Raw genomic sequence first — 27,781 nt, 5'->3', positions numbered from 1 at the left:
TTCCAAATCGGCCACCTTCCCTTCACAAAATTCACTTTCCTTGACACGTGTCAAAAAACGGTGTCAACACATGCCCCCAGTTTCGGAATAATTTATTTTGTTCCGAAATTACTCCAACCAGCATTCAAAGCCATTTCTCGTACCCCGTGCACACAGCTTACCACGTACAACTGGGTAAAACTCTTCTTTACCCCCTGGCTTTTCGCCTTCCATCCGCGCAAGCCCAACGCGCCGATTCACTTTCCGTCTTTTAACCTGCCAGACAGATCCATAAAAATCACCCTCCGGCTCTACATCGGCAACAAGTCTCCATTAGATACAGAGCCTCCTTTCTTTTTTCTCCAGCAAAAACCCTGGGTCTTCCTGTAGCAATGGCGGGCTCCAAGCGCCCCGATGAGGGTCCTTCCAATGCCCCGCCGGTGATCCGTCGCCGCGTGAAGTAAGCCCCTCTTTCTTCCATCTTCGGATTGCCATGCTTTTGTTCAACTTTGATCTCTAATTTCTTCTGTCTCTTTTCTGCAAAGTGACAATGCTTCTTCTGGTTCCTCCAACTCGGAGGGACCCCCTTTCCCTGGTGTTCCTGAGAGCACCAAGGAGTACATTTGCCAGCTCCTTCGCGAGAAGGATGAAGCTCAGCAGAATTACTCCCAGGAAACCATCTGGTCTCAGTTCCTTGCCGCCGAACTGGAGGCGGCGCAATCCGATCGGGCAATCCTCCAGGCCCAGCTCACCGCAGCTGACTCCAGGGTTGCTTGTAAGTTGCCCCTTCCGAAACATTGCTCTTTCCTGTTTTTCTAACCTTTTTTTTACATCTTGCTTCAGTCCTGGAGTCGCAGGTCCAAACCCTCCATGCCGGAGCAGCCACCGCCACCGAGTCGGTGAACGCGCGTGGCGACACCGTCGCCGCCCGTCTACAGGACATCCCCAACCGTGTCCGGGAGGTTGCCAAACATGGGGTCCGCCGCGGCACCGCTGTGGCCCTCGCCACTGCCCAGTTTCAGACTGGTCACGACCTCCTGCAGGTCGAACTGGTCCACCTTCTGCTGGGCAGCGAAGACTGGTGGGTCTTCGAAGAGCTCGCCGACGACATGGAGATGGCAGCCGCTGCCATCTCCGCAGATGTCAGCATAGAGGCGATCATCGGCAACGTCTTTGCCGATGATTAGATTTCTAGGAGTAGCATCTTTCTAGAAACAATCTTTTGCTGTATCGGCCAGATCTTCAGATCGGCCCCTTTGTAAATAGTATTATTAATGAAGTATTCCCCTTTTCCTGCCAATTTCCATTGCAATTTCCCAATTGACGTTGCAAAAAACCAACTCTGATTCGAATTTGAACAATCTGGATTGTCTAGATTTTTTGCACTAAGGGCGACACATATCGTATCAGCCATAACAATCCAACCGATAACTCAATTAATCGGCTATCCATCCATCCAAACGCTAGGGTAATACTTCTTCAAATATTTTCCGTTAAGAGCTCTAGAATACTCTTCCCCTTCGAGTGTCCCTAAAATATAAGCATTGCCAGGAACGCATCTGTTTATTCTGAATGGTCCTTCCCACGTTGGCGACCATTTGCCGAATTTTGAACTCTTTGTTCCTATCGGCAGTATCAACTTCCAAACCAATTCCCCTTGCTTAAAGGTTTTTGCTTTTACCTTTTTATCATACAATCGGCTAACTCTGGCTTTATTTGCCTCAATATTTATAAGAGCCTTCAGCCGATGGCCAGCCAAATCCTCTAATTCATCTTTCATCAGAGCAGAATATTCATCGGCCGTCAATTGATTCTGAAACGTGACACGCCGTGAATCAAGTTTCAACTCCCATGGGAGAACAGCTTCATGTCCGTACACCAAATGATATGGAGACACCTTTATAGCGCCATGACAAGCCATTCTGTATGCCCATAAAGCTTCATGAAGCACAGTATGCCACTTTCTAGGATATTCATCAATCTTTCTCTTGATCAATTTGATGACCCCTTTATTAGATGCTTCTGCCTGACCGTTAGCTTGGGCATAATATGGAGAAGAATTCAGCAATTTAATCCCCATTCCAGTAGAAAATTCCTCAAATTTATCTGACGTAAACATAGTACCCTGATTGGTCGTAATGGTCTGTGGAATACCAAACTAATATATAATATGTTCTTTGACGAATTCAATCATCTCTTTTGATGTAATATTTTTCAGAGAAATTGTTTCAACCCACTTGTTGAAATAATCAGTAGCCACCAAGATAAACTTATGATTTTTACTGGATGGAGGATATATCTGGCCGATCAAGTCAATTCCCCATCCTCTAAACGGCCACGGCTTGATTATGGGATTCATGGCTGACGCAGGAACTCTTTGCACGCTCCCAAACTTCTGACATTCTTGGCAACCTCTGTAATATGTGAAGCAATCTTCTAATATCATCGGCCAAAAATATCTGTTTCTCCTGATCATCCATTTCATCTTATAGGTCGATTGATGGGATCCACAGACCCCTTCATGAATTTCACCCATTAATACTTTATCTTCTTCTTTATCGATACATTTGAGCAAAACTCCATCAATTGTCCGATAATATAAATCTTCCTCCAACAATACATACTTGATTGCCTGAAATTTGATTTTTCTGTTCACTTTTTTGTATGGATCTTTTAAATAATCAATAATTTCTTTCCTCCAATCATCGGCTGTTAACTCCGAGGCCATTATTCTTTCCATCGACCGATATCCACAAGCATGCTGAGCTAGCCGATTTGCATCGCTGTTGTGAAATTTGGGAACATGCTCGATGGTTACCTTCTTGAATTCTTTCAACAGCCGGAGACATTCTCCATGATATAATTGTAAAATATCGTCTTTGCATTCATACTACCCAACTAACTGGTTGATCACCAGCATAGAATCTCCAAAAATCTCAACAGCATCGGCTTTGATTTCTCGAAGTAATTGAATCCCCTTGAGAATAACACGATACTCAGCTTGATTATTGGTTGCAGAGGCTTCAATTAGAAATGAGAACTCAAAATTTGCTCCCCGAGGGGAAATCAGCACCACACCAATTCCAGAACCGTTCCCACACGAAGATCCATCAAAGAATAAAGTCCAAGGAACAAGATCTACCATGTTCAGCTCTGGTCCACAATATTGCACAACAAAATCGGCTACGGCTTGACCCTTAACTGATTTAGCCGATTCATATCTCAAATCAAATTCTGACAATGCCAAAATCCATTTTCCTATTCTCACTTTTAAAATCTGTAATGAGAGCATATATCTAATAACATCATCTTTGCTCACAACAACACATTCAGCCGATAATAAATATTGCCTAAGCTTGGTACAGGAGAAGTATAAGCAAAGACACAATCTCTCAACAGGAGAATACCTAGTTTCAGCATCCAGCAACCTTCTACTCACAAAATAAATAGCTCTTTCTTTTCCTTCAAATTCTTGAATAAGGGCCGATCCGATAGCACGCTCTTCAGCTGATAAATACAATTTAAACGGCTTGTGCTTTTGGGGAGGAACTAATACCGGAGGCTTTACTAGATAATATTTGATTTCAACCAATGCCTTCTGATGTTTCTCTCTCTATACAAATTCCTGATCGGCCTTCAACTTCAGTAAAGAACTGAACGGCTGAATTTTTCCCGACAGATTAGATATAAATCTTCGAATAAAATTAATCTTGCCGATCAATGACTGAAGTTCAACTTTCGTCGTAGGGGCTTCAACTTTGTCGATAGCTGATATAGTCTTCTGACTAATTTCAATCCCTCGTTCATGTACCATAAAACCCAAGAATTGACCAGCTAATACACCAAAAGCGCACTTGTTTGGATTCATCTTTAAACCATGCCTTCTAGTGCATTCCAGAGCTCTACGCAGATCGGCCAAATGTTCTTGGTGCCCCTTTGACTTCACAACCACGTCATCAATATATATCTCCACAATTTTGCCGATGAGTTCATGAAAGATATAATCCATGGCTCTCTAATACGTAGCACCGGCATTTTTTAATCCGAAGGCCATGACTACCCACTCAAATAAACCGAGATGTCCTGGACATCTGAACGCAGTTTTGTGGATGTCTTCTTCTGCCATAAAAATCAGATTGTATCCAGTATTGTCATCCATCAACTGATCACTTTGTACCCAGCAGCAGCATCTACCAACATATCAGCTATTGGCATAGGGTAACCATCCATCGGCGTAGCTTGTTGAGATCCCTGAAATCAATGCACACTCGTAGTTTGCCATTCTTCTTGTAAACAGGAACCACATTAGAAATTCATTCGACATAACGACACTGTCGAATAAAATTAGCTTCAATTAACCGCGTAATCTTGGCCTTTATATCTGGCAAAATCTTAGGATTACATCGCCTCGCTCCTTGTTGATATGGCCGATATCCCGGTTTTATAGGCAAACGATGTTCCACAATAGATCTATCCAAGCCAGGCATCTCATAGTATTCCCAAATAAAGCAATCTTTGTATTCTTTTAATAAAATTTTCAATTCTTGTTTGTATTTGGGATCCAAATTGGCACTAATAAACGTCGGCATTGGTCTATCACCATCTCCAATATCAATTTCCTTTAGTAAATCGGCCGACGTAAACCCATGCCCTAACTTCCCTCCTTCCTCTAGGAACTCATCCATCAGGAACTTTCTGAAGAATTGACTGCTTGGATCTGTGTGGAACTGTTACTGGCTGATTCACCATCGGACTTAGCCTTGACACGCCAGACTTGTGATTTGACTCCTTTCTTATGCAGAATCTGTTCTTGTTCTTCCTCAATGATCTCCAGCTGACGTAACCTCTGAACACGTCGCTTCTGAGACCTGGTCAAACCCCCTGAACACCATTGAGATTGATCCGTGCGATTGGGTTCACGTTCTGGATCTCTCCGCATCGGCTGATCATCTTGCACCCTGTCATCGGCCACCTGTTCTAGCCGATCGTGTACAGGCACTCTTCTCCTAGCAGGATCACGTAGCATTATCCTGCCCCCCCAGTCGATCATGCACCGATACCCTTTTTCCTAGCCGATCATGCACAGGAGTATGCTCATGCCGATAGAGCTCATGACGTGACTTTTCATAAGATCGGCTGTCTTGACCATTGCATTCGGGACAATCATATGCCAATGGCTATGTCAACCCTTCTTCCCAGTAGTAGACAAAGAAAGGACACCTTCAATGATCTTGCTCGCGTCGCTCCTCTTCTTCTCTACGTTGCCGCCTTTCACGATCACGCTGAAACTTATTCAACAGCATTTGAGACGTTACACGTCTATGTGGTGCCGATGAACGTTCAACATCCTTCATCAGACCCTTTTCTTTGACAACATCGGCCGCTATCTGCGCTTTAGGATCAACAGCTCCAGATTTCTTGGCCGATGATGACGTCAGAATCTTGGTTTGAGGAGAACCTTCATCTCTGGCCACATACCATGTTTGTGGCAAAAGGATGTCCGTCGATCTTCATCGTCTTTTTGGGAGCCTCAAATTTCAATCTCCCTTGTTCGAAAGCCATCTGAATCTGTTGTCGGAAGACCTTGCACTCATTTGTGTCATGCAACGTGGCATTGTGCCACGTGCAGTACTTTATATTTTTGAGCTCGTCTGTAGGGTCGAGATGGCGGACTAGAGGGGGGTGAATAGTCCTTTCTAAAAATAATCGCGCGGGCTAACCGAAACTTATGCGGAATTGAAACTATTCGCTTAGCCAAGACTTCACCCCTATAACTATGACTCTAAGGCACCTCCAAAAAGATCCTACACAAAGCAAATGGAGTGCCAAGCTAGCAAGAACTCTCCTGACAATTCTAATGCCAAGCCACATAAGCCTAAGCACTAGTACTTCACAAACCGGGGGAGCTCCTACACAATTCTAATGAGCAAAAGCACAAAGCCAAACCTAATCTCACTAGATGCTCAAGGACAAGGATACACAATCCAAATCCAAGAGCTCAACTTGCTTAGCTACACAATCTAAGCAAGAGCAACTAATTAAGCTACACAAGCTAACTAGTTACACTAGAGAGCAACTACACAAGCACAAGATATAGATGAATGTAAATACAAGGCTTGTGATTTGGAGAATGCAAACCACCGAGAAGAGTAGACAAAATTGACACGGTGATTTTTATCCCGAGGTTCACTTAGTTGCCACCAAGCTAATCCCCGTTGAGACAAGCTCCAAGGTTGCCGCCGATCCTCTTGCTAGTGGTGACTCTCAAGTCACACTCTCCCACGTGGAGTGCTCACACCGAGCTCTAGCACATGATCCAGTCGAACCACTTGTTGCTCTTCACGTCTCGCTCAACTAGAGTTTGCTCTTCGCGGCTCCCGCGTGGTGAGCACAATACCCCTCACAATCTCTTCTCCGGAGCACCGCACAATCTTCTTGCGGGCTTCAACGGAGCCTATTGCCACCAAGCCGTCTAGGAGGTGGCAACCTCCAAGAGTAACAAGCACACCGGCTTGCAACACGATCACCTAGTGCCACTCAATGCAATCTCTCAAAGCAATCGTACTAGAATCGCTCTCTCACTCGATCGGATGATTACTATCAAGTTAGAGTGAGTAGAGGGCTCTCAAGCACTATCACACATGGACACCAAGTCCCCAAGGTGGTCAGCAACCACAAATGGCCGGACACACCCTCTATTTATAGAGGGAGGCCCCGAACTAGCCGTTATACTCAAAACCCGTGAAAACAGAGTATTCGCGGACTGTCCGCCTCACAAAAACCGGACTGTCCGCCATTTAAACCCAACGGCTAGATCTGCAATGATTATGTGTCAGAGTCGACCGTTAGAGCCCTTCGAGGACTGTCCGCTCCCTATTGGCGGACCGTCCGCTGTTCAGACACTCCGAACACTCAGAGAAATAGCGTCTCTGGACAAACTTAAAGTTTGAGGGGCGGACCGTCCGCACCCTTTGGGCGGACCATCCGCCCTTCACATCGTGCAACCCACCAGAAACGAAATCGTCTCTGGACAATTTCTCAACTGACCTGCGGACCGTCCGCACCCCAGGGGCGGACCATCCGCCCTTCACTCTTAAATCCCACCAGAGACCCAACACGTCTCTGGTCAATTTGTTAAGTGACCTGCGGACCGTCCGCTCCCCTTGGCCGGACAGTCCGCGTTCTAACCTTTCAGTCCAAGCCAGAGAAACAACCTCTCTAGATGATTTCTTTAAAACATCTGCGGACTATCCGCACCCCAGGGGCGGACCGTCCGCAGTACGGCCTTCAAGCCCAAACAAAGCTGCAACCTCTCTAGACAAAAAATGAATTATACTTGCGGACTGTCCGCCTTACCGGGCCGGATCGTCCGCCCGTAACTTCTTTTTCCCACAAGTTGATCAACATCAACTCCAACACTTTCTCCTTTGCAAATGTGCCAACACCACCACGTGAACAACACCATGTGCATGTGTGTTAGCATTTCACAAACATTTTCAAAGGATTTTCACTTGATCTCACCACGCCACTCGATCCTAACAACATCGCAATGTTAGATCGCTCAACTGGCACTAGATGACCGATATGGAAATAAGTTTGCCCCTCTTGATAGTACGGCCATCTATCCTAAATCCGGTCATGCACTTCTCTACACAACCTTTGACCGGTGAAATGAAATTCCCTACAAGTCATATCTTTGCCTTGCGCATTTCATTTCATCTTCCCAAATATTGATGCCACAGAAGCACCAAACTCCATCAAGCCTTTTGATCATCATCATGAGTCAACACTTGGCTTGATCTTTCTTAAATGATATGATCCACTCCATATCATCACCTGACCTCTTTGGTCCATCGATCTTGACCTTGCTCGCTCTTCACCGTTGCCTCGGTCCATTGGCGCCAAAGCTTCACCGCCTCGCGGTCCCTTGCTTCAAAGCCTTGACTTGCCTTTCTCTATTGCAACCAGTCCATCAAGCCAAGCCTTGTCTTGATCTTCTCCACTTTGGTCACATAACTCCATGTCATGTCTCATATGCAATGAGCTCCTCCATCACACTATATGAGCATAGCATCAACCCTTAGCCATTTCTCCTTCATGGCACATGTTGCTCATACTAGTGTCTTTGTGTGGACTAATCTCATGTGTATCTCAACATAAACACTTATTAGTCCACCTAAGTTGTCACTGAATTACCAAAACCAAACAAGGGCCTTTCATCGTCCTCCGATGGAATCTTATGATATGGATTCAACTTGATCAACCCTTCCGACAATAACAAGTCAAAGATCTTGTCGGCTTTGGTGATGTCAAACACATACGACTCAGGCTCTTTCTTCCCAAACGGACACGTCACTGGCTTTTTGCTGTTCTGTATTCACTCAGCCGATGCGATCGTTTCTTGCTCCTCTTCAGACTCATCATTGGTAGAATATTCCACATAGTTGATCTTCTTCTGAAAAGACTTCTTGGACTCGTAGGATCGAGTCTCTCCTGTCATCCGACTCGCAATCTGGCTAATACTCTCAAACTCCTGCGATGTATATTTATCTTTAATGTGCGGCAAGAGCCCATTGAATGTTGCATCGGACAGAATCAAACTGTAACATCGATTCTTGACATCTCTGAACCTATGGATAAAAGCAGCAACTGATTCATCGTTTCTTTGTCTCAAGCCGGTCAAATCGGTCAACTTTAACTCAATAATCCCAGAGAAGAAGAACTAATGAAATTGTGTCTCCAGATCGGCCCAATATAATATGGAGTTTGCCGGAAAAGTGGTGAACCAACCAAAGGCCGATCCAGACAAAGACAAGGAGAACAAATGGACTCTGAGTGCATCATGGTTGCCCACTTCTCCCAACTGTAGAAGGAACCTATTAACATGTTCCATCGTAGAAACTTCTCCCTGCCCTAAGAACTTTGTGAAGTCAGGCATCTTGTACTTGTGGGGGAGAGGAATCTGATCGTAAGACGGAGGATAGGGAGTCTTGTACATAACGAATTGTTGCTTTGCCCTCAATCCAAACTGTTCCCTCATCACTTCAGCTATCTTTGTGCTCCAATCAACTTGCGGCTCAACTATTGCCATTTTCTGAGGGGAAACCGTACTCGCTGCATTGGTTATCATCGCAAGTTGTTGAGCTATATGGTTCATTGGCTGTCCAGCCGATTGCATCTAATGAGTTTGTTGTGCTATTCAATTGGGTGTTTGCTGAGTCATCGTCGGCTGTGTAGCTGATGGGTTGGCCGATTGTTGACCAGTAATATCCATGTATGGCACATTGACATACCGTATTTGTTCAGTTGTTTGATTATGGAATACCCAGTTGATTCCCTTCTGATGCGGATATTGTGACAATAACACTTCTGAAGGAGACTGGGGTTGGAGTAGGATAGCAAGACGCTGCTGTGGGGTCATCGGCGATGGCGCCTATGCATTAGCGTGTGCCATCTATTGTGGTCTCCATGCGCCTTGTGCATTCAGCTGTGTTGCCGATGCATCCTGTTGTGCACCCATCGGTTGAACGGCCGATGGATCAGGCTGAGAGGCTATCGGCTGAGGGGCCGACGCATTAAACTGCATCTTGGGTGGCGTAAAAAAGAAATCCGGATGCATACCATACCCAGTAGTAGGATTCCACACTTTAGAAAATACAGACGCAGATCCATCTTGCACAGTTGTAGCAATCGGCGGCGTGATTGAGTAGATAGGATCTGTTGTACCCGCCGATGATGCAGTAGTTATCTGAGGTGGAGTTTGACTGTTGCTTGTTCCTGCCTGGCTATCTTGAGCCGACAGGGCTGCTGCCAAAGACACCTCTAAGGGAGTATATTGCATCTGATCTGGTTGTCTATAGTAAGGACCCATGCACTCTGGTAACGTGCCTTCAGCAAAAGTCTTGACCACTGTATTGTGCACCGTATTGCCCATGACTGTTGCACTCTTGATGAAGGCTTGTGCCACAGCTTGGCCAACTACATCTATCATCTTGCTTTCACGTTGAGCCTATGTCAATGGTTGGAAAGATGGAAGATTAAACTTCTTGATTACCTCACCAGATCTGTTGACGCTATACGACTTGAGGCATTCACGTTTGAATTTCTCCACCAGCTCTTCATATTCCTTCTTTTGTTCGTCTTTGAGCTTATCTTCAGGAACAGGAATATGGTTTCCTTCACTAACTGCAGATTTATCAATAGGTTCCACCATGTTGAAGCTTTGAGGTCCCACTAGGCGTGCCAAAAAATGTATTGACACAAAAATCAACACACTGGAATCCGAGGGCAAGTGTTCGCCGAGTCACGGAAAGTCAACCAAGCGTGTTAGTCAATTTGACCTGAAATTGACAAGGGAGAAAACAAAGTCAAATTCGAGAGCGTATCGGCTGGGATTCCGAATATCTCTCAGATGGGCGTATCGGCAAGCCTTGCCGATACTATAGACGATAAAAAGATATTAAATACAAGCGTGTAATAAACGAGCGTATCGGCAGGATCAGCCGATACACTAAACGACAAAACCGGTTTTGAACAGCCGATCGTGTATGTATAACAAGATCTAAGCTACGAATATGTAGCTCAGATGATGTGAGGCTAAAAACAGATCTAAACCGGCTCTTGAGATAACAAAAGTGTTACTCCAAAACTTAAAGCCAATCTAATATGTTTTTAGATATGATAATGGCCAAAGGCATATGAAAAACTACAAATCTAGCCAATATCGATAATTGGTGAATAAATCTAGACGAGACGACGGTGAGCGCGCCGGAGCGGCAGCGCGCGTGGGAATCTGGCGACCTCGCGCGGGAAGATGGATTTTTCCGAGCGGCGCGGCCTCGGCAAACATTCCGAGCGGGGGCTCCGATTTGCCGATCCGGGTGGCGAGCTGGCCGGGATGACGAGTCTGTTGGATGTGTGTTTTCTCAGTTTTTCCAAAATTTTAACTAGCTAGATTCATTTACATAGTGTGTTGGAGATGCTCTTACGAAACCATAAATCCACGCCACGCTTCCATCATAAAGGTCCGGAAACATGTAATACTTCTGTTATTATTTATCTAGCTAGATTCATTTACATAGTGTGTTGGAGATGCTCTTACGAAACCGTAGCACTTTTGTTATTATTTATCAATTAATATCTAATTATGAATTAATTAGATTTAAAAGATTTGTCTCATCATTTACAATTAAATTATGTAATTAATTATTTTTTAATTATATTTAATATTTTATATATATGTCTGAAGATTTGATGTGATTGATACTGCAGAAATTTTTTTGAAAACTAAACAAAGCTTTAGTCCTTCTGCAGCTTGACAGAGGGAACAAACAAACAACCTGTTTTCACACGGCGAAGCAACGTCGGCTACGAAGAAAAGCGAAGGACACACCTTTCCGAAGGTGTTGCTTGCGGGAAGGATTCGTGATAAAAAATGTACCTGTCGATCGAAAGCTCACGAAACCGCATCTAGGGTTGAAAATGGGACGTGAAAATCCCGTCCCGACCGGCTCCGTTTACCGTTTAAACCGACCGTAAACCGTTTCCGCGAAAAAAATGGGAAAATGGGAAAACAAAACGGGAAAACGGGCGGGAACGGGAACGGGAACGGTTGGAGTGTTTTCCCGACCGTTTTCACGGTTCCCGTTTTCAGCCGGGAAAATTCCCGCGGGAATTCCCGTATTTGTCGTAGTCGGCTGTGTTACCTGTGTTGGAAACGTGAATTGTTGTTTGCATGTGTTCCAACGTGAATTGTGAATTCGTGATTCACTTTACTTGTGTTTTTTAGTTATACGAGTCTTGTTTCCATGTTATTTATGCATAGTTGTAATTATTTTATCGAGTTAAATGTTTGAAGTGGTTGTATGTATTTTCCCGTTTTGAGTTATCGATTCCCGATCGTAATCGGCATGCTCCGGACCGATTGATTCCGTTCCCGATATCCCGTAATACCGATTTCGTTTTTCCGTCCGATTTTCCCGTTCCCGTTTCCGTTCCCGACCAAAAAATACAGTTGCAGGAACGGTTGAGGGGTTTTCCCGACCGTTCCCGACCGTTTTCATCCCTAACAGCATCCCCCCAATGGACACGACGTACGCCCCGGCCGGGAAAGCAGAACAGGGTTCACTCACCATTCAGAACTCGTGGGCCACTCATGGCTCCTTGTTGTTGCAGAATGCAGCGATCTGCCCCGTGGCCGTGGTACAAGCTGACCATTGACCGTCACCACCTCACCTGCACCATCACTAGCTGCTGCACTTATCTCTACTGATGGTACCGACAGGGGAGGGCTGATTCATTGGCATCAAACCCTATTTGTTTTCATCAACTTTTTTTTAGCCCCTACTACATTGAAAAAAATCTTACCATTTAGAAGTATCACATAAAATTGGTTTATAAAACTTTTGTGACAGATGAGTGCTAATTTGCGAGATGAATCTAATGAGTCTAATTAATTCATAATTTGCTACAATAATGCTATAATAACCATCCGCTAATTATGAATTAATATATCTCATTAGATTTGTCTTGTAGTTTAGCTCCAGAATTCTACAGTTAGTTTTATAATCAGACGTCATTTAATACTAATAAATATCAAAATTCACTTTGATGTGATATAGTCTAAAATTTAGTCCATGGAACCAAATAACCCCTCGGCCGTGAGCAACAGTGCAGTGGAACACCACGGTCCACACCAGTAGCCATGTCCATTCAAGCATGCAAACCTGCATGTTCTTCGACTGATCGATTCACCTGATTGACGGCAAGTTGTCCATCTCAACACGAACTTGTTAACACCAGTACATCAACATGTCATCCATCGCCAAATCGGGAAAACAAAAAAGGTTTCGAATCCTACCTCCCCCCTTCTGAATTCACTGACCGCCATTGATCACGATGGGAAAATCTTTTTTTGGAAACTACGACCGGAAAATCTAAACACGGAGTCAGGGCGTCGGCCCGCGTCTACTGTTGCCCATCACCGGAGGAGCGGGGCCTCTCGGGGGCCCCGTTGTCGCCTCCTGCTGCTACTGCAGCAGCGCTGGCGGCAGCGGCCTTCTTGGTGGCGACGACATGGGCGTAGAAGCTCGACATTTCGCCGTAGATGCCAACGACGCGGGCCATTTTGGCGTTGAGCTCCCGGATGAGAGAGACATTCCGGGTTAGCCCATCCGCATCGCAGGTCTCTTGGTTCTGGCTAATCTCCTGGATCAGCATGCGGTTGTGCTCCAGGATCCCCCGCACCTCGCCAATGCTCTTCGGAGGTGTCGGCGGGGGCATCACACCGCTGTTGGTGCTAGATCCTCCTCTACTGCCGGTCCCGCCATCCTCCTCCGTCGATCCTGTCTCCCAGGTGCTCGCAATGCTGTTCGCGCTGCTACTCCCTGCGCAATCAACAATAGCGAAATCAAAAGACATTCGAAAATCCTCTTGATCCAAAAAAGAAGAAAATGAGAAAGGCTAAAAAAGATCATGTCAACACGGCTGCCAAGATTTAGAAAAAAGACTTGGGGGCTGAGTATTACGGTGGGGTAACAGGGAATGTACCTCGGAGGCCTCAAAGATCTACCACGGTGGGGCGCTCGCTGTACGGAAGATCAAAGCAAGAGGGGTGATCTTTATAGGCAAATCCCGAAGGTAAGAGAGGGGGGAGATTTGGGGAGGACGATAAGAGGGTCAGGACCGCAGCGAGGGATCGAGGAGCGCGTTTCTGATGGCGTGGTCGACGAGATCTCTCCCCGTTTGGAGGCTTCCCCCATAAAGTGCGGGATTTTTGGGGGAAAGCACCGGGATCGCTCAAGCTTGTACGTCGGGGCACCTAGCCCCTGGCAAGGCTCACCGGATGATCTGGCGATCCATGTGGATCCGGCCGTCGTCGGAGATCTTTTTGCCGTGGGGACCTTCGGGCTCCGGCTCTTCAACATGCATCCATGCTGATGCCGTGCAAACCAGATTTTGTCTTTGCTCTCACCGGTGTTGGCTCTGCTAGTAGTGCCTCATGGTGCCTTCGGTGTGTATGAGAACATCTTCAATGGAAAGGGTGAAGAGGCGGGCGAAGAGATAAGGGAAAGTATATAGCTCATGGTGCATTTTTGGAGATCCTTTGAAATCTAGATAAACCGAGCACAAAGATGAGAGCTCGGTGATGTAGATATGGTATTAGGAAAAATAAAAATGATCAAAAAAATGTTGATTGAAAACAACCACATGACATCGATATAATATTTAGCGAAATAGATATAGCATATTAGGTAAAGATGTGAAATGAAACCATCAAATTGTACAGATCGGAATAATACAACGACCTAGATCTAGTATTTGGGGGAACCGAGCGTGAAATAAAAATAGCATCAAATCGAAACATGGTGATACATATCTGGTATTTGAGGGAGCAGATCATTAAATAAACATTCAACAATCAAATCGTACAGATCGGAATAATACAACGGCCTAGATCTGGTATTCGGGGAACTAAGCGTGAAATAAAAACAATCAAAGTATCGAATCGAAACATGGCGATGCAGATCTGGTATTTGAGGGAACAGATCGTGAAATAAACAATCAAAGCATCAAGATCTAACACATGACGGCTTATATTTGGTATTTGGGGGAACAAATCGTGAGATAAACAACCAAAGCATCGAGATTGAAACATAGCGACATAGATCTGATATTTGTGGAAACCAATTATGGAATAAATGATAGATTCTTAAAGTTCCCATGTCGATATGATATTTGTGTAAGGAAATCAAAAGAAATAATACCTTGATCCATTCCAACCCACCATGGCTGGGGTTGTGGCTCCTGCTCGATTATGTCTCCGCTCTGCTCACGGCGCTGGGCCTCTAGCCCTGACCAGAAAAACCTAGATCTGCGACGGTGCTTGCTCATCTGCCATCCTTTGACCTGGGGTGCCATCTGCGTCTCTAGGGTAGCAACGCGCCTAGGGAACCCTAGTTGAAGGAGAGGGGGAATGAGACTGGGATGGAAAGGGAGCAGGGACTTTATACCCTGACGGTCACATATTAGGATCCTCACTAAGGTGGGCCGATACACTCGCATATTAGCAAAATTGGAATGTCGAGAAATATGGCCTACTAGCTTAGTCGGCGGCCCAAGTTCTAAAGATGCACTCTAATTTTATAGCATGAGCACCGTATTGTTGTGCTCTGCATTGGTCTCATCTCATCGCGACAAATCCAATATAAGCTTAGGAGCTCCTCCCTGGGCCATAGGGAAGCAACAAAACACCTAAATCGATGGTTCTTTGTTCTTCTCAAGTCAAATGCAAAGATAGACCGCACGAAACAGGGCATATATTGTGACTTATTAATTGTAGATTAACACGCTATATCTAGCTATTGCTAAGTGTCTATTTGGCTTGGAGCCAAACCATACCATTATTTTTGATGTCTAAGATTATGCGAGTTTGATCAAGCCAATAACCAAAAGTCGCAAACTATGATAAAAATTCTCTTTCTTCAAGCTTGGTCCCACACATCAATGAATTAGAAAAGGGGACTAGGTTCTCCTAAACTAAACGAAGCGTGGAATTTGGTGAGTTAACCTTAAACAAATTATAATAATGGTGCCGCCAATTTACTGGCTAAATACGCCCTACGTAGTTAGCATGTGAAGCTCACTTAATTAAAACTACATAAAGGTAAAATTTACTGACTAAATGGGCCCTAAGTAGTTAGCATCCATCTAAATAGACCCTAAGTAGTTAGCATGAGAAGCTAACTTATTACAAAGTACATAAAGATAGAGCAGGAGGATCAACATATTTATGAATGCACCTTATAGGTTGCTCTCCTTGGTCCAACGAAACTTTCTACTGCCATGTATACAGCTAAAACATGGTTTCATGATTGAAAACCATTCTACTACCTTGATAAAACCAGCTTTTTAGTTCCAAAATGTGGAAATTGGTAAATTTAAAGGGGTAATCTCATCTTATAACAAGATTTGGTGTCAATAAAATCAAGTCTTTCAACCACTTTTTTTTTCTTTCCAAATGACAATCTCTTAAACCACTTGATACCTTTTGACTCAGGATGAAAATGGGTTGGCATTAGTTGACTCAAACACTAACCCAGCATACCCAACAAATTATTACTGGGTTTTGGGTTGACCCAGTCGAGATCTATCCTGTGTTTTGGTGTTTTGGGTCGACCCAAAGAAACATCAGCAAGCTGTGTACACTCCTGCAGCAATCACCGAGAAGCCAACCTGCTCCTCATTCTTCGGGTCTCTGCTCCTCGTCGCCTGATATTGTCGTGCTCCTTGTCCACCGCTTATCTTTAATATACAGACAGTTGTGATGCCGTCTTCTTGCTAGGCCTCGCTGCCGTCGCGGGCGGCACTGCCACGCCGCAAGGTATGAAAAGCTCAGCTCCTGACGGTGGCCTCTGAGTGCCAGTGCCGGCGGCAGGCCTCGCTAGGCAGCCATTGGCTTGGCCTCATCCATGGCTGCTCGCCGCCTCATCCGCAACTACTTCAACCACTGCACGTGCCCGCGCGTCGATCCACCGGTGCCGCGAAGGATGATGGCGCCCGGGTAGCAAGCGAAGCGAAACAGCAGACAAAGGCAGCACTAGGACGTTAGAAGGATACAGCTCCGTCGAGACGGACGAATGGACGACGAAACATGCTTAACACAAACTAGAATCCAGTGATTGTGTTATCCAATAACCCAATAGGCTCAATACCAATTGGAACCAAAATTAAGTGGGCCAATTTATTGGGTATTTACACTACATTTTAAACTTTGGATATTGGGTGATTGGGTTGACCCACTGAAACCTGCATTCTGACTTTTGACGGATTGCAACAAAGTGGCAGGTATGGAACATTTCTTCAACGCTCCACCCGCCGCGACACTGACACGGGGGGCTCTCCCCCGCCACTATACCAAAACCAAACAGGCAGCCGGCCTTCTCCGACGCCGTTCCGTTGCGCCGTGGACAGGATCCAAAGCAAGCCCAGAAAAAAAAAAGTTTCAAAAACCATTCCCACTCCCTCCCTCCACACTACCCACCCCCTACCTCAAACCCCTCTCCGCATTTCACCAGATCGAGCGCCGCCTGCCTAGGGTTTGCTCCCGCCGGCAGCGAGCGATGCCCGCGTCCTCCGTCTCCGGGGGCAGCGGCCCCGGCGGCGTCTCCCCGGACGCCATCATCGAGTGGCTGCAGGACGAGATGGGTTACCCCTCGGCCCCGCCGGCCCCGGAGCAGCTCCGCAAGATCTGCCGGGGCAACATGATCCCCGTCTGGTCCTTCCTCCTCCGCCGCGTCCGCTCCGAGCGCACCGTCGCCACCGCGCGCCGCAACATCATCGTCCACGGCGTCGCGGCCCGGCGGGCGCGGGAGGGCGGGGCGATGGGGGCGGGCGCCGGCGACGCCGCCGCCAGGGAGGCCGAGGCGAGGGAGCGGGACCTCGCCGCCGAGGAGGCCGAGCGGCTGCGCGGGGTCGTGAGGAGGCAGCGCAAGGAGCTCCGCGCGCGCATCGCGGAGGTCGCCAGGGAGGAGGCCGAGCGCAAGCGCGTCCTCGGCGAGCGTTCCAATGCCAGGTACCTACAATTCACAACGGAATTACTGGGGTTCGAGCGTGTGACTAGCTGTAGGCGATCAAATTGGTGCTAGTTTTCACTTTTGCAAGCTTGCTAAATCTTCTGAAGTTCTGATAGAAATGGCACAAAAGGTGAATGACCTCCTGACTGTAACTTTTCCACAAATAGCAATGGTGCAGGTTGTTCAATGTGCTGGTATGATTGCTTTAAAGCTGGCAATTTCGTTCCTAATTGTAGTTTCATAGGAATATACTTTGCTATGAACAAAGGAGTTTTCAGAGAGATGAAGTCCAGAAGACTGGCGCATAGCAAACTTCCACTCCACATGATCTGCTCATTTTACCACCAGCCTAGATGTCATCAGATGTTCTTTCATTAGGAAAAAATACACTACGTTTCCATTCCTACCAATTGTCTAAATCTGAAAATCAGCATTTGTGCACATACCAACATCTGATTTCAATTTATTTGAGGGTTTAGTGGCTAAATTCATATTTCTTTATGCTTGTTGCACTGACAGGTCAAGTTATGGAATGCCTGAAAATTATACCTATCTCTTAGAATGTTTTTTTTTTAACATTTCAATTCTGGCACACAGGCAGTTGGCATCAACTTTTGTGGTAGAGATGTTCTATGATCAGCATTAATGCATTTGAAAATGATAGCGATACTAACTTTGTGTTTCTCCATTCATGCTTTGCAGTTTCATTTATCTATTAGTCATAAATTGTGGCAAGTGGTGATGTTGCACTGTAGCAGATCTAAGATAAATGACAAGTTTTTTTTTATATAAAAAATAGGCACAAGCAAGTTATGCTCGAAGCATATGACCAACAATGCGATGAAGCATGCAAAATATTTGCTGAATACCAGCGCCGGCTACATCAGTTCGTTAACCAAGCAAGGGATGTGCGAAGGTCAAGTATAGGTGTCTCTGGAGCTGCAGGTGCTGTTGAGGATATGCAATTGCAGAGTGATAGAGAAGATCTTTACTCATCGACTATCAAAAGCAATAGGTTGCCAGAGGATCTTGTAGAAACTGCAGGTGAAAGGAGCATTCGGAAGGCATGTGAAACTCTTGCTGCAGATATGATTGAAACAATCCGCAGTTCATTCCCAGCATTTGAAGGGAGTGGCATTAATTCAAGCTGCCAATTAGATGTAGCAAAACTGGGTATTGACTTGGATGGTGAAATACCAACAGATGTTAAAGCTGTCGCATTGGATTCCCTAAAGAATCCAACCTTGCTTCTGCAGTCAATCATCACCTACACATCACGCATGAAAACACTTATACATAGAGAAACAGACAAGATCGACATACGCGCTGATGCAGAACTGCTGAGGTATTACATGCCTCATTTATCTTTGATTTTTTTACTATATCTAAAGAATAGACATGAAAAAGAGTTCTGTGTAATTTTACTTTTGTGACGCATAGTGCTGATTCTGGAGTATTCTAACTCTTGATGCCCTAATTATGTGCTCATGAGTGAAATCTCGGAGATTGTATTATATATCTGAGTTAAGTTTTGGTTGGGAAGTTATTTACTTTTTATATTCGTGCCATTTATTTTCGTGGGAAGTGGACTGTGGTATTAATATTGACATGAAACTTGTAATTGAAAAGGTCACATATTGTCTGTTCATTTTTGGTGGTCAATACGTGTTCTGAATTGAGTTGCTACATATACTACGCGAGCTGCTTATATTTTTTTTCTGGGTTAGATGTTAACCAGCTACACATTCTTTTCCTAGGTATAAATATGAAAATGAGCAGGTTATTGATGCTGCTTCAACTGATGCGAGCTCACCCTTACCGTATCAGGTGTATGGCAATGGGAAGACTGGATCTCAGTTGTCAACTCGAGGAACATATGATCAGCTACTAGAAAGACAGGTAGTTGCTTGTGAGGTCTTCATTTTGTTCTGATTCTTATGAGGTGTTTTGATGTCCTATTTGCACAAGGCTTATTGATAAGCACATTTACATTTCTGTATTGTTTCGCGGCATCTATTTTATCTCTGAAATCAGAAGTCTCAAATTATCTCTTAGAACCAATATTATTTGACCTGCTTTATTTTAATTCATCTAAACATTCAATGTTCCTGATACCGAATTCATTTTCTTAAAGCAAAGTTATTGAAATGTTAGTGGCTGTTGCTTTAGAATAATCATTAATCAATTCCTTGAAGGAGAAAACATAATCGAAACCTGTAGTGTTATGGTGTTTGCCTACCTCTTTCACAGATAATGAATTTGTGATTCATCTAGCTCTTCTTTGTCTACTTGGTGCACTAAACCACTAACATAATGCATTGTGCCTTTTGTACATAACCTCAATTAGCAGATGATGCTGAAGACTGAAGTCATCTTATTAATCACATTTTGCCTTTCAGAAAGAACATGTCCAGCAATTTTTAGCAACAGAAGATGCTTTGAACAAAGCTGCAGAAGCTAAAGCTCTAAGTCAGAAGCTATTACAACGCCTGCATGGCACCATTGACATGGCAGGAAGTAAGAAGCTGCCTACTGGGAATACCTCACAGAATGTGACCAACAGTAGGCATTTAGAGGTACTTATTTGGAAGTTGGGTCCTACAATGAAGTCAATTTTGGTGCTCCTTAATAAACTAAATGGTATTTTATAATGCCTATGTTTAGGTAGGAACAAGAGTAACTTGTGCACACATTGTCTGAGATTTATAATTTGTTGTTCCAGTTTCAGTGTTTAGCAGTTTGTGCTATCAGTTAACAGGAAAAAAATCCAATTTATTTCCTTGAGCAGCGTAATAGTGCGTTTTAAACACTTTGCTTCTTATAGAAAATAACAATCTGTAGCTAAATGTATGCAGTCACCAAAGCAGTTGCATAAAGTTGTTCCTGGCAGTGGCAAAACTTATGTCTAGAGCTGCATGTGCTTGCTGCTTCTAAGATCCTTAATTCTTCAGTCTTCTTTGCCAATTTTAGCATATCAAAACCAATAAAGAAACCTTTGGATAATCAATAGTCTTTTCCTGATAACATAATCCACCTCATTTTAGCTGGACGTTTGGGCCAAGGAAAGAGAAGTTGCGGGACTAAAGGCAAGCTTGAGTACACTTACATCTGAGGTACAACGTCTGTATAAGTTATGTGCTGAGTGGAAGGAAGCAGAAGATTCACTGAAGAAGAAATGGAAGAAAATCGAAGAATTTGACGCTCGTCGATCAGAGCTGGAATGCATTTACAGTGCTCTTCAACGGGCCAATATGGTTAGTTGCAATCTTGTACCTTTCTCTATCGTTTCAAGGATTTGTTTGGTACGGGCTTGAACTTAGGTATTGAAGTCAATTGCTGTTGCTTATTCTTCCCAGTACAGATAACACTGACTATGGTGTTGTGATGAGCTTCAAAATAATACTCCCTCCATCTATTTTTCTAAGGCGCATGAGCAAAATCAATTTTTCTGGGTATGTAGGGCGCAGCCCCTCGGAACGCCCCCATCGACCTTGGGACTCAGGTAGTCCATCTGTAAGCCACGTAACTAAGCCACCTTGATTGTATTGGTCCCACGTGAATACAAATCGGCAACGTGGCATAAGAGCCCAATGCAGTTAAATGCTGGCGCAAGGCCCCAAGGCTGCCTTGGTCTCTGGAGTACGAGTTCACACACCTTAGAAAAATAGATGGAGGGAGCATTTGCTTATTCCTACTAAGAGTTGGACATTTGATTTGTGATTGTAGTGGTTTGCAGTTTATAGGTTGTAGGCACTATGCATAAATATGTTAGTGGTGGTGGGGATTCATGGGCTTGATCTTAGTATCTTACTGCCAGTATATGATCATCAAATACAGTTAGCTATGTTGACGTGGAATCTTGCTGATATAGGATGCATCGGCATTTTGGGAGCAACAACCATTATCAGCTAGAGGATATGCATCAAGTACAATTATCCCTGCATGCAATGCTGTGGTAGACATGTCTACGAACGCAAGGGACCTCATAGAGCGAGAATTGGCTGCATTTGGCCAGAGCTTGGATAATAGCTTGTGCAGATTGCCAGCAACTCCTCAGGTTGGTAACACTATATGTCTATATGTTTAAATTGATTGCTTCTTTACAAAGTCATATCTGTCTGCTATGTTCCTATATCAGTTCTCATTTATATCTGCTTTTACATGAAAGAACTGGATAAGCATGAGCCACTACAACTATGGTTGATAGTTTGCAGTTCTCCATATATTGTCTTTGTTTTGTCGCTGTTATCACTGTTGTGTTGAATCATGTTCTGCATTCATTAAAGATAAAAGCTTCCATCTCTACCTCTGTGCATCTCCCTTATTGTCAGCCATTGTTATAAATTCCACTATCACAGTTATCTCGAGTCACTATTTTTCTGATGTTTCTCCATTGCAGGCCCTTTTGGAGGCTGTGGGTTCTAGCGGTGTGACCGGAGCAGAAGCACTTGCAGCTGCGGAAAAACATGCAGCTTTGTTGACTGCAAGAGCTGGTGCCAGAGATCCATCTGCTTTGCCATCTATATGCCGCATCTCTGCTGCTCTTCAGTATAATTCTGGTATGTTCAGTGCTACTGGTGCATTGTATGTTTTTAGTTCAGAAATGCATGTGTTGGTCTTTTATGTCATAAATCAACAGCAAAAACAAAGCCTTTTAGTCCCAAGCAAGTTGGTGTAGGCTAGCGTTGAACTAACATGAGCCACGACAAAAAGGGGAAAGAAAGAGAAAAACAAAATAAACATATATAAGGCAGCAAGGATGTGTTATCACTGATTACCCACAAGAAATAAAAAATGTATCAATCCTTGTGTTGATATTGTTCACAGCAACTAAAGAATGTTTTGATATTTTCTGTACCTATAACTTACTGGTTTGCAAGTTGCAACAATTGATCAACTGCGTACTGCACATGTGACTTGATTTATCAACTATATACTGAAATAGTTCTTGTATCATGATTAATAGTTTCACCAGGTACAGAAGGCACAGATTCTGGCTTGGCTTCAGTATTAAATTCACTGGAGTTCTGCCTGAAACCTTGTGGGTCTGAAGCTAGTATATTAGAAGATTTATCAAAAGCTATCAACTTGGTGCACACACGGAGAAATCTTGTTGAGAATGACCGTGTTTTGCTGAACCGTGCAGATCGTGCTCAACAAGAATATGAAAGGTACATTATATTTTGTTTCTTTCTGTGTTTTTTGACAGGAGCTATTTATTGAATCCAGTCAGGAACTGATTCAATGCAAAGGAGATATCTTCTCTATCGCATTTTTTACTCTATTTATTTCAGTCAGAATCCTTTATTCCATCTTATTATATCTCAAATAAATGTATTTCCTAGCTAGCTGCACATTTCAAAGAACACATACTGATATGCCATTTCTTGGTTTAGAGTGGCCAACTATTGCCTTAAATTAGCCGGTGAACAAGAAAAGGTGGTGAGCGAAAGATGGCTGCCGGAACTGAGAAATGCAGTTCAAGAAGCTCGAAGGTGTTTTGAGGATTGCCAGCGTGTTAGGGGCCTGGTTAGTGAATACTGGCTTCCGCTTATATCTCTGATTATGGATTTGTTTGTGCACTGGATCATCCTGTCAACTTGTCTGTTACCTAGATCTGTTGCTATCTTGCCATCACAAACCTGCCATACAGTGTGAACTCATGTGGCCATGCTTTTGTAACTTCCAGGTAGATGAGTGGTATGAGCAGCCGGCAGCGACAATTGTGGATTGGGTAACAATAGACGGACAGAGCGTTGGTGCCTGGATCAACCTCGTGAAGCAACTGCACATGGAGATCTCCAGACGGACACTTGCCATGTCATCTGTAGGCGACGACTGAGGCAAGCAGCTGCGACCCCTGCTGCCGGATGCTTTGGAGGCTCCGTGATCGGTTTGGTTTGACTCCCAAGATATCTGATATCTGCTTGATAGCTGTGCCATGGTAGCTTATACGCTTCTTCTTTTTTGGGTTTGGCTTGTAATTAGCTAATTACATGTGCTTTTTGTATGTCTTCTTGTGTTCAATTTGCCCTCTTGTGGTGTGGCTCATTGCTGATTTTCCCTGCTCCTGGCTTTAGTTGTACAGCGTCGCTCCTCACTTGTGATTGCTCAGTCGGCTCATGCTAGTTGGGAATCATTTTATTAGAAATGCATCCAGATAGTCATAGGAAGGCATCTAAAAGGTTCATGTTCTCCATTATCAGGATCTCGGAGCACAGTGTGAAGACTGTAGTTGGCACCGCGGAATCTGGCACTTCCCATTGATATGGGCATTTCTATTCTCTCAAAAGCACACTTTCACTGCTATCACATTTACACCCTAGAAATGTACTCTATCCGATCTAAAATGTAAGCTGTTTTAGTTTTGTTTAGTCAAACTCCTTTAACTTTGACTAAGTTCATAGGAAAAATACATTATAAATTCGGTCAGCATTTTACTTGGGATAAAACTAACATATTTTCATATAAAGTAAGTATATCCTGCTAGATCTAACGGCACAGCTCAAAATAGCTTTAATGGATATAAGCTCGGTGCATAAATGAGTATGGGCATGAGGTGGTGTTTATAAACTAGAACAGCATCTAGAACAACGACAACGAGGAACAAGTGCGTTCATGAATCATGAAGCATCAGATCAGAGAGCGATCCCAAAGCATCGAACCAGTGTGAAGTTACGAGCTGGTGAGAATGGTGAACTGGGTGCAAGTAGCCAAGCAGCAGCTGGTGCACCGGCTGGCGAAGAAGGCAGGGCTGCAGCTGCGCGCCGTCGACGTCGACGATGCCGGCACGGTAATGAACTTCTGGGTGCCCAAGGACAAGCTGCCGGCCTCCACCGAGACCGCGGCGGAGAGGAGGAAGACGGAAGCAAAGCGAGACAGCAGCAGGCTCGCCGTCGTGCTCCTGCACGGCTTCGCGGGCGACGGCATCTTCACATGGGCGCTGCAGGTTGTACACATAACACATGACCTTGATCAATTGATCTCTTCTTAAGCTGCATTGTTCTTCACTACAAAGTGTTGTGCTGCTGATCTGTATCTAATGGACGGCGTGCTCCGTGCACACTGCTCTAGGTCGGAGCCCTCGCCAAGCACTACGACGTGTACGTCCGGGACCTTCTCTTCTTCGGTGGCTTGGCGTCGCCGGCGGGCGGCTGGTCCCCGGCGTTCCAGGCGGAGTGCGTGGCGGCGGCGCTGCGGAGGCTCGGCGTGGAGCGGTGTGCGGTGGTCGGGTTCAGCTACGGCGGCTTCGTGGCGTTCCGGATGGCGGAGGCGCACCCGGTCCTGGTCGCATCGGTCGTCGCCACGGGCACGCTGGTGGACATGACCCGCTCCACCAGCGAGCGCATGCTGCGGAGGCTCGGCGCCGCGTCGTTCGCCGAGCTGCTCCTCATTTTGACCTAAATTCACATGGTTAGCCTTTGGTACCGGGTAAAACAATCGGTGTCTAAGTCTTCAAAATTCACGCAAAATATTCTCTTTGGTTGGGACTTGAACTCGCGACCTCTAGCCTCGCGCGTTGCTCCTTTACCATCTCAGCTACACAATTGTTCTAATCGAGAAGGAGATATTTTTCTTTTAAAGTAACTAATAGATGAGCCTAAGGTACCGGTTGGTGGTACCACCCGGTACCTAAGGCTTCTAAGGTACCGGTTGGTACCAAGCGGTACCTAAGGCTCGTCTATAGGTACCGGTTGGTGGTACCACCCAGTACTAATATAAAAATTACCATCCGGTACCTATGAAGAGTCTTAGGTACCGATTGATACAACCGGTACCTAAGGCTCATTCATAAATTTCATTCACCCCAAAAGTACCGGTATGGAGCATTGGTACCGGTTCATCTCTATACCGGTACTTTTGGGGTGGACCTAAGGCTTGTTTTCTAGTAGTGTTAGGAGAGTATTCTCTCTCAATTCCTTGTCTCGCGTCGTAAGACCGACTGCATTGGATTCTTGTTACGAAGCTCCTGGACTTCAAATTGATGTTTGAAATCGTATGCAGGACATACTTCTGCTCTGGGGCGAGAATGACAGCATCTTCACCGTGGAGCTCGCGAGCCAGCTCAAAGAGTGAGTGCACGTACCTGGCCACTTGGCCAGCAAGCTTTCACTGTTTCACTCACCTGTCAGCAGGGTTTTATTTCCCAACCGGTTTCCGGTAACCGCCGGGCTCCGGTTCCGGTTTACCGGACCGGTTTGACCGGTTACCGGTGGAAACCGGTTGAATTCAAATCCAAATTCAAATAAATTCAAATTTTCCCGTGCAACCGGTTCCGACCGGTTTACCGGCCGGTTTGACCGGTTTACCGGCCGGTTTTACCGGTTTACCGGTCGGTTTGACCGGTTTGAAATTCAAAAGCTCCCGTGCAACCGGTTTACCGGCCGGTTTTACCGGTTTACCGACCGGTTTGACCGGTTTACCGGCCGGTTTGACCGGTTTGATCGGTGGGCCTTCATGGGCCGGCCCATTTTTTTTCTTTTTCTTTTTTGATTTAACTTTAAATTCCCACAAACTATACTAAATGAATGAATTTTTGAGAAAATTTGACACCATTAGATTCATCACACCTTGAAGTATTTTTAGGAATTTTTTGAGAATTTTTCATTTTTTGAATTCAAATTTAAAATTTAAATTTTGGCCGGTTGGGTACCGGCCGGAACCGGAACCGGACCGGACCGGTTTGACCGGTAACCGGTCAAACCGGACCGGTTCCCACCGGTTAGGTTAACCATGCCTGTCAGTCGTCGGTGCATGAATGCGAAACGTACACGCAGGCAGCCGGGCGAGAAAGCGGCGCTGCGAAGCGTCAGCGAGGCGGGGCACCTGGTCATGCTGGAGCGGCCCCGCGCCTTCAACCGCTGCCTCAGGGAGTTCCTGGTGCAGCAGCAGCAGCCGCGTGCGACGACGGCGACGGCTGAGGCGGGCCTCTAGCAGAGTGAAAAAACCACTTGGGGTGTGTTTAGATGCCCCCAAAACCCCCAAAATTCAAATTTTTCATCACATCTCCATCACATCGAAATATTAAATATAGCAAATAATCCATGCATAGAGTACTAAATGTAGGTAAATAAAAAAACTAATTGCATAGTTTTGATGTGCGTTGCGAGACGAATCTTTTGAGCCTAGTTAGATCATGGTAGGACAATATTTACCACAAACAAACAAAAAATGCTACATTGTGCTACAGTGTCCGATGTGACTTTTTCTCCCATCTTTTCAAAGATCTAAACACACCCTTGCATAAGCGGCCGCGGGTGCTTATCGAGCAATATACATCTCTTGTCAACGGTGGGAATGCGGAGGGCGCGACCATCGGGAATGGCCCAACGGTGGGCTGACCATCGCCGGCGGCCTGGGTCATCGGCAATGCGGAGGGCGCGACCATCGGGAATGGCCCAACGGGAGCGAGGAGGAAGAAAGGGGAGGGGAGAAGGACCGTCGGGAGGGAGGAGGAAGAAAGGAGAGGGGAGAAGGAAGGCACCAGCCGGCGCAAGAAACAGGTGCCGCCGCCGGGGCAAGAACAGCGGCCGGGGAGGAAAGGAGAAAGGGGAAAGGGGAAAGCGAGATGCAATCATGCAGGCACAGTTACCCCGCCCAGAAAATTTGTGCCGCGTTTGGTTAGTACCACGATTTTTTTTTAAAACGAAGTTTATTTGCAAAACCTTTTTACGAATGGGTGTAATTTTTCGAGACAAATTTAATGACGGTAATAAATTCATAATTTGCTACAGTGATACTACAATAACTATTTTTTAATTGTGCGGTCAAAGACTTTATTAGATTGATCTCGCGAATTTATCAAGGGTCCTGCAGGTGGTTTTGTAATTTGATTTTATTTAATACTCTAAATTAGTAATCAAAGGTAAAAAAGTTTTCGCGAAACTTTTTCAGCCCCAACCAAACACGGCCTTGTCTCGCCAACTTTTCAAAAAAAAAACAATGGGAACAGGGCAAGAATGTTAGGTACCCGCCCATGCACAGTTACCCCGCCCAGGCACAATTTCAGCGCCCAAGTTCTCAAAAAAAAAAAATTTCAGCGCCCAGGCAAGATTCTGTTGACCGAGTGCGGGCCCCGGCAAATAAAAAACTTTTTCCGAGCATGCAGGATGGCGCGCGAGTAATTTTTTTTGACTGAAAAGTACGTGTATTAATAAACCGGGACAACGTACACATAGAAGGACAGGCACCTCCTAAAAGGATACAGAGTGGACAGGTGTCCAACCAAC

General features: G+C 45.2%; 2 protein-coding genes across 2 annotated transcripts; both read left to right on the top strand.

Moving 5' to 3' along the window:
- Nucleotides 1-16,951: 16,951 nt before the first annotated feature.
- On the top strand, nt 16,952-23,666 carry LOC120660584 (AUGMIN subunit 5-like). Its single transcript, XM_039939161.1, has 10 exons — nt 16,952-17,551; nt 18,352-18,897; nt 19,310-19,451; nt 19,952-20,128; nt 20,597-20,806; nt 21,424-21,609; nt 21,952-22,111; nt 22,519-22,723; nt 22,949-23,081; nt 23,242-23,666. The coding sequence occupies exons 1-10, from the start codon at nt 17,100-17,102 to the stop codon at nt 23,392-23,394; spliced, it is 2,364 nt and encodes a 787-aa protein (XP_039795095.1). The 5' UTR covers nt 16,952-17,099; the 3' UTR covers nt 23,395-23,666.
- A 185-nt stretch (nt 23,667-23,851) lies between these two features.
- Nucleotides 23,852-26,494, top strand: LOC120662651. The gene is made up of 4 exons (XM_039941754.1): nt 23,852-24,501; nt 24,627-24,953; nt 25,557-25,624; nt 26,330-26,494. The coding sequence occupies exons 1-4, from the start codon at nt 24,244-24,246 to the stop codon at nt 26,484-26,486; spliced, it is 810 nt and encodes a 269-aa protein (XP_039797688.1). The 5' UTR covers nt 23,852-24,243; the 3' UTR covers nt 26,487-26,494.
- Nucleotides 26,495-27,781: the final 1,287 nt, after the last annotated feature.

This window comes from Panicum virgatum, chromosome 2N (assembly GCF_016808335.1).
Source record: "Panicum virgatum strain AP13 chromosome 2N, P.virgatum_v5, whole genome shotgun sequence".
Lineage (NCBI taxonomy): Eukaryota > Viridiplantae > Streptophyta > Magnoliopsida > Poales > Poaceae > Panicum > Panicum virgatum.
The sequence above is the reverse complement of the archived record's forward strand: the minus strand, read 5'-3'. Positions and strand labels throughout refer to the sequence as shown.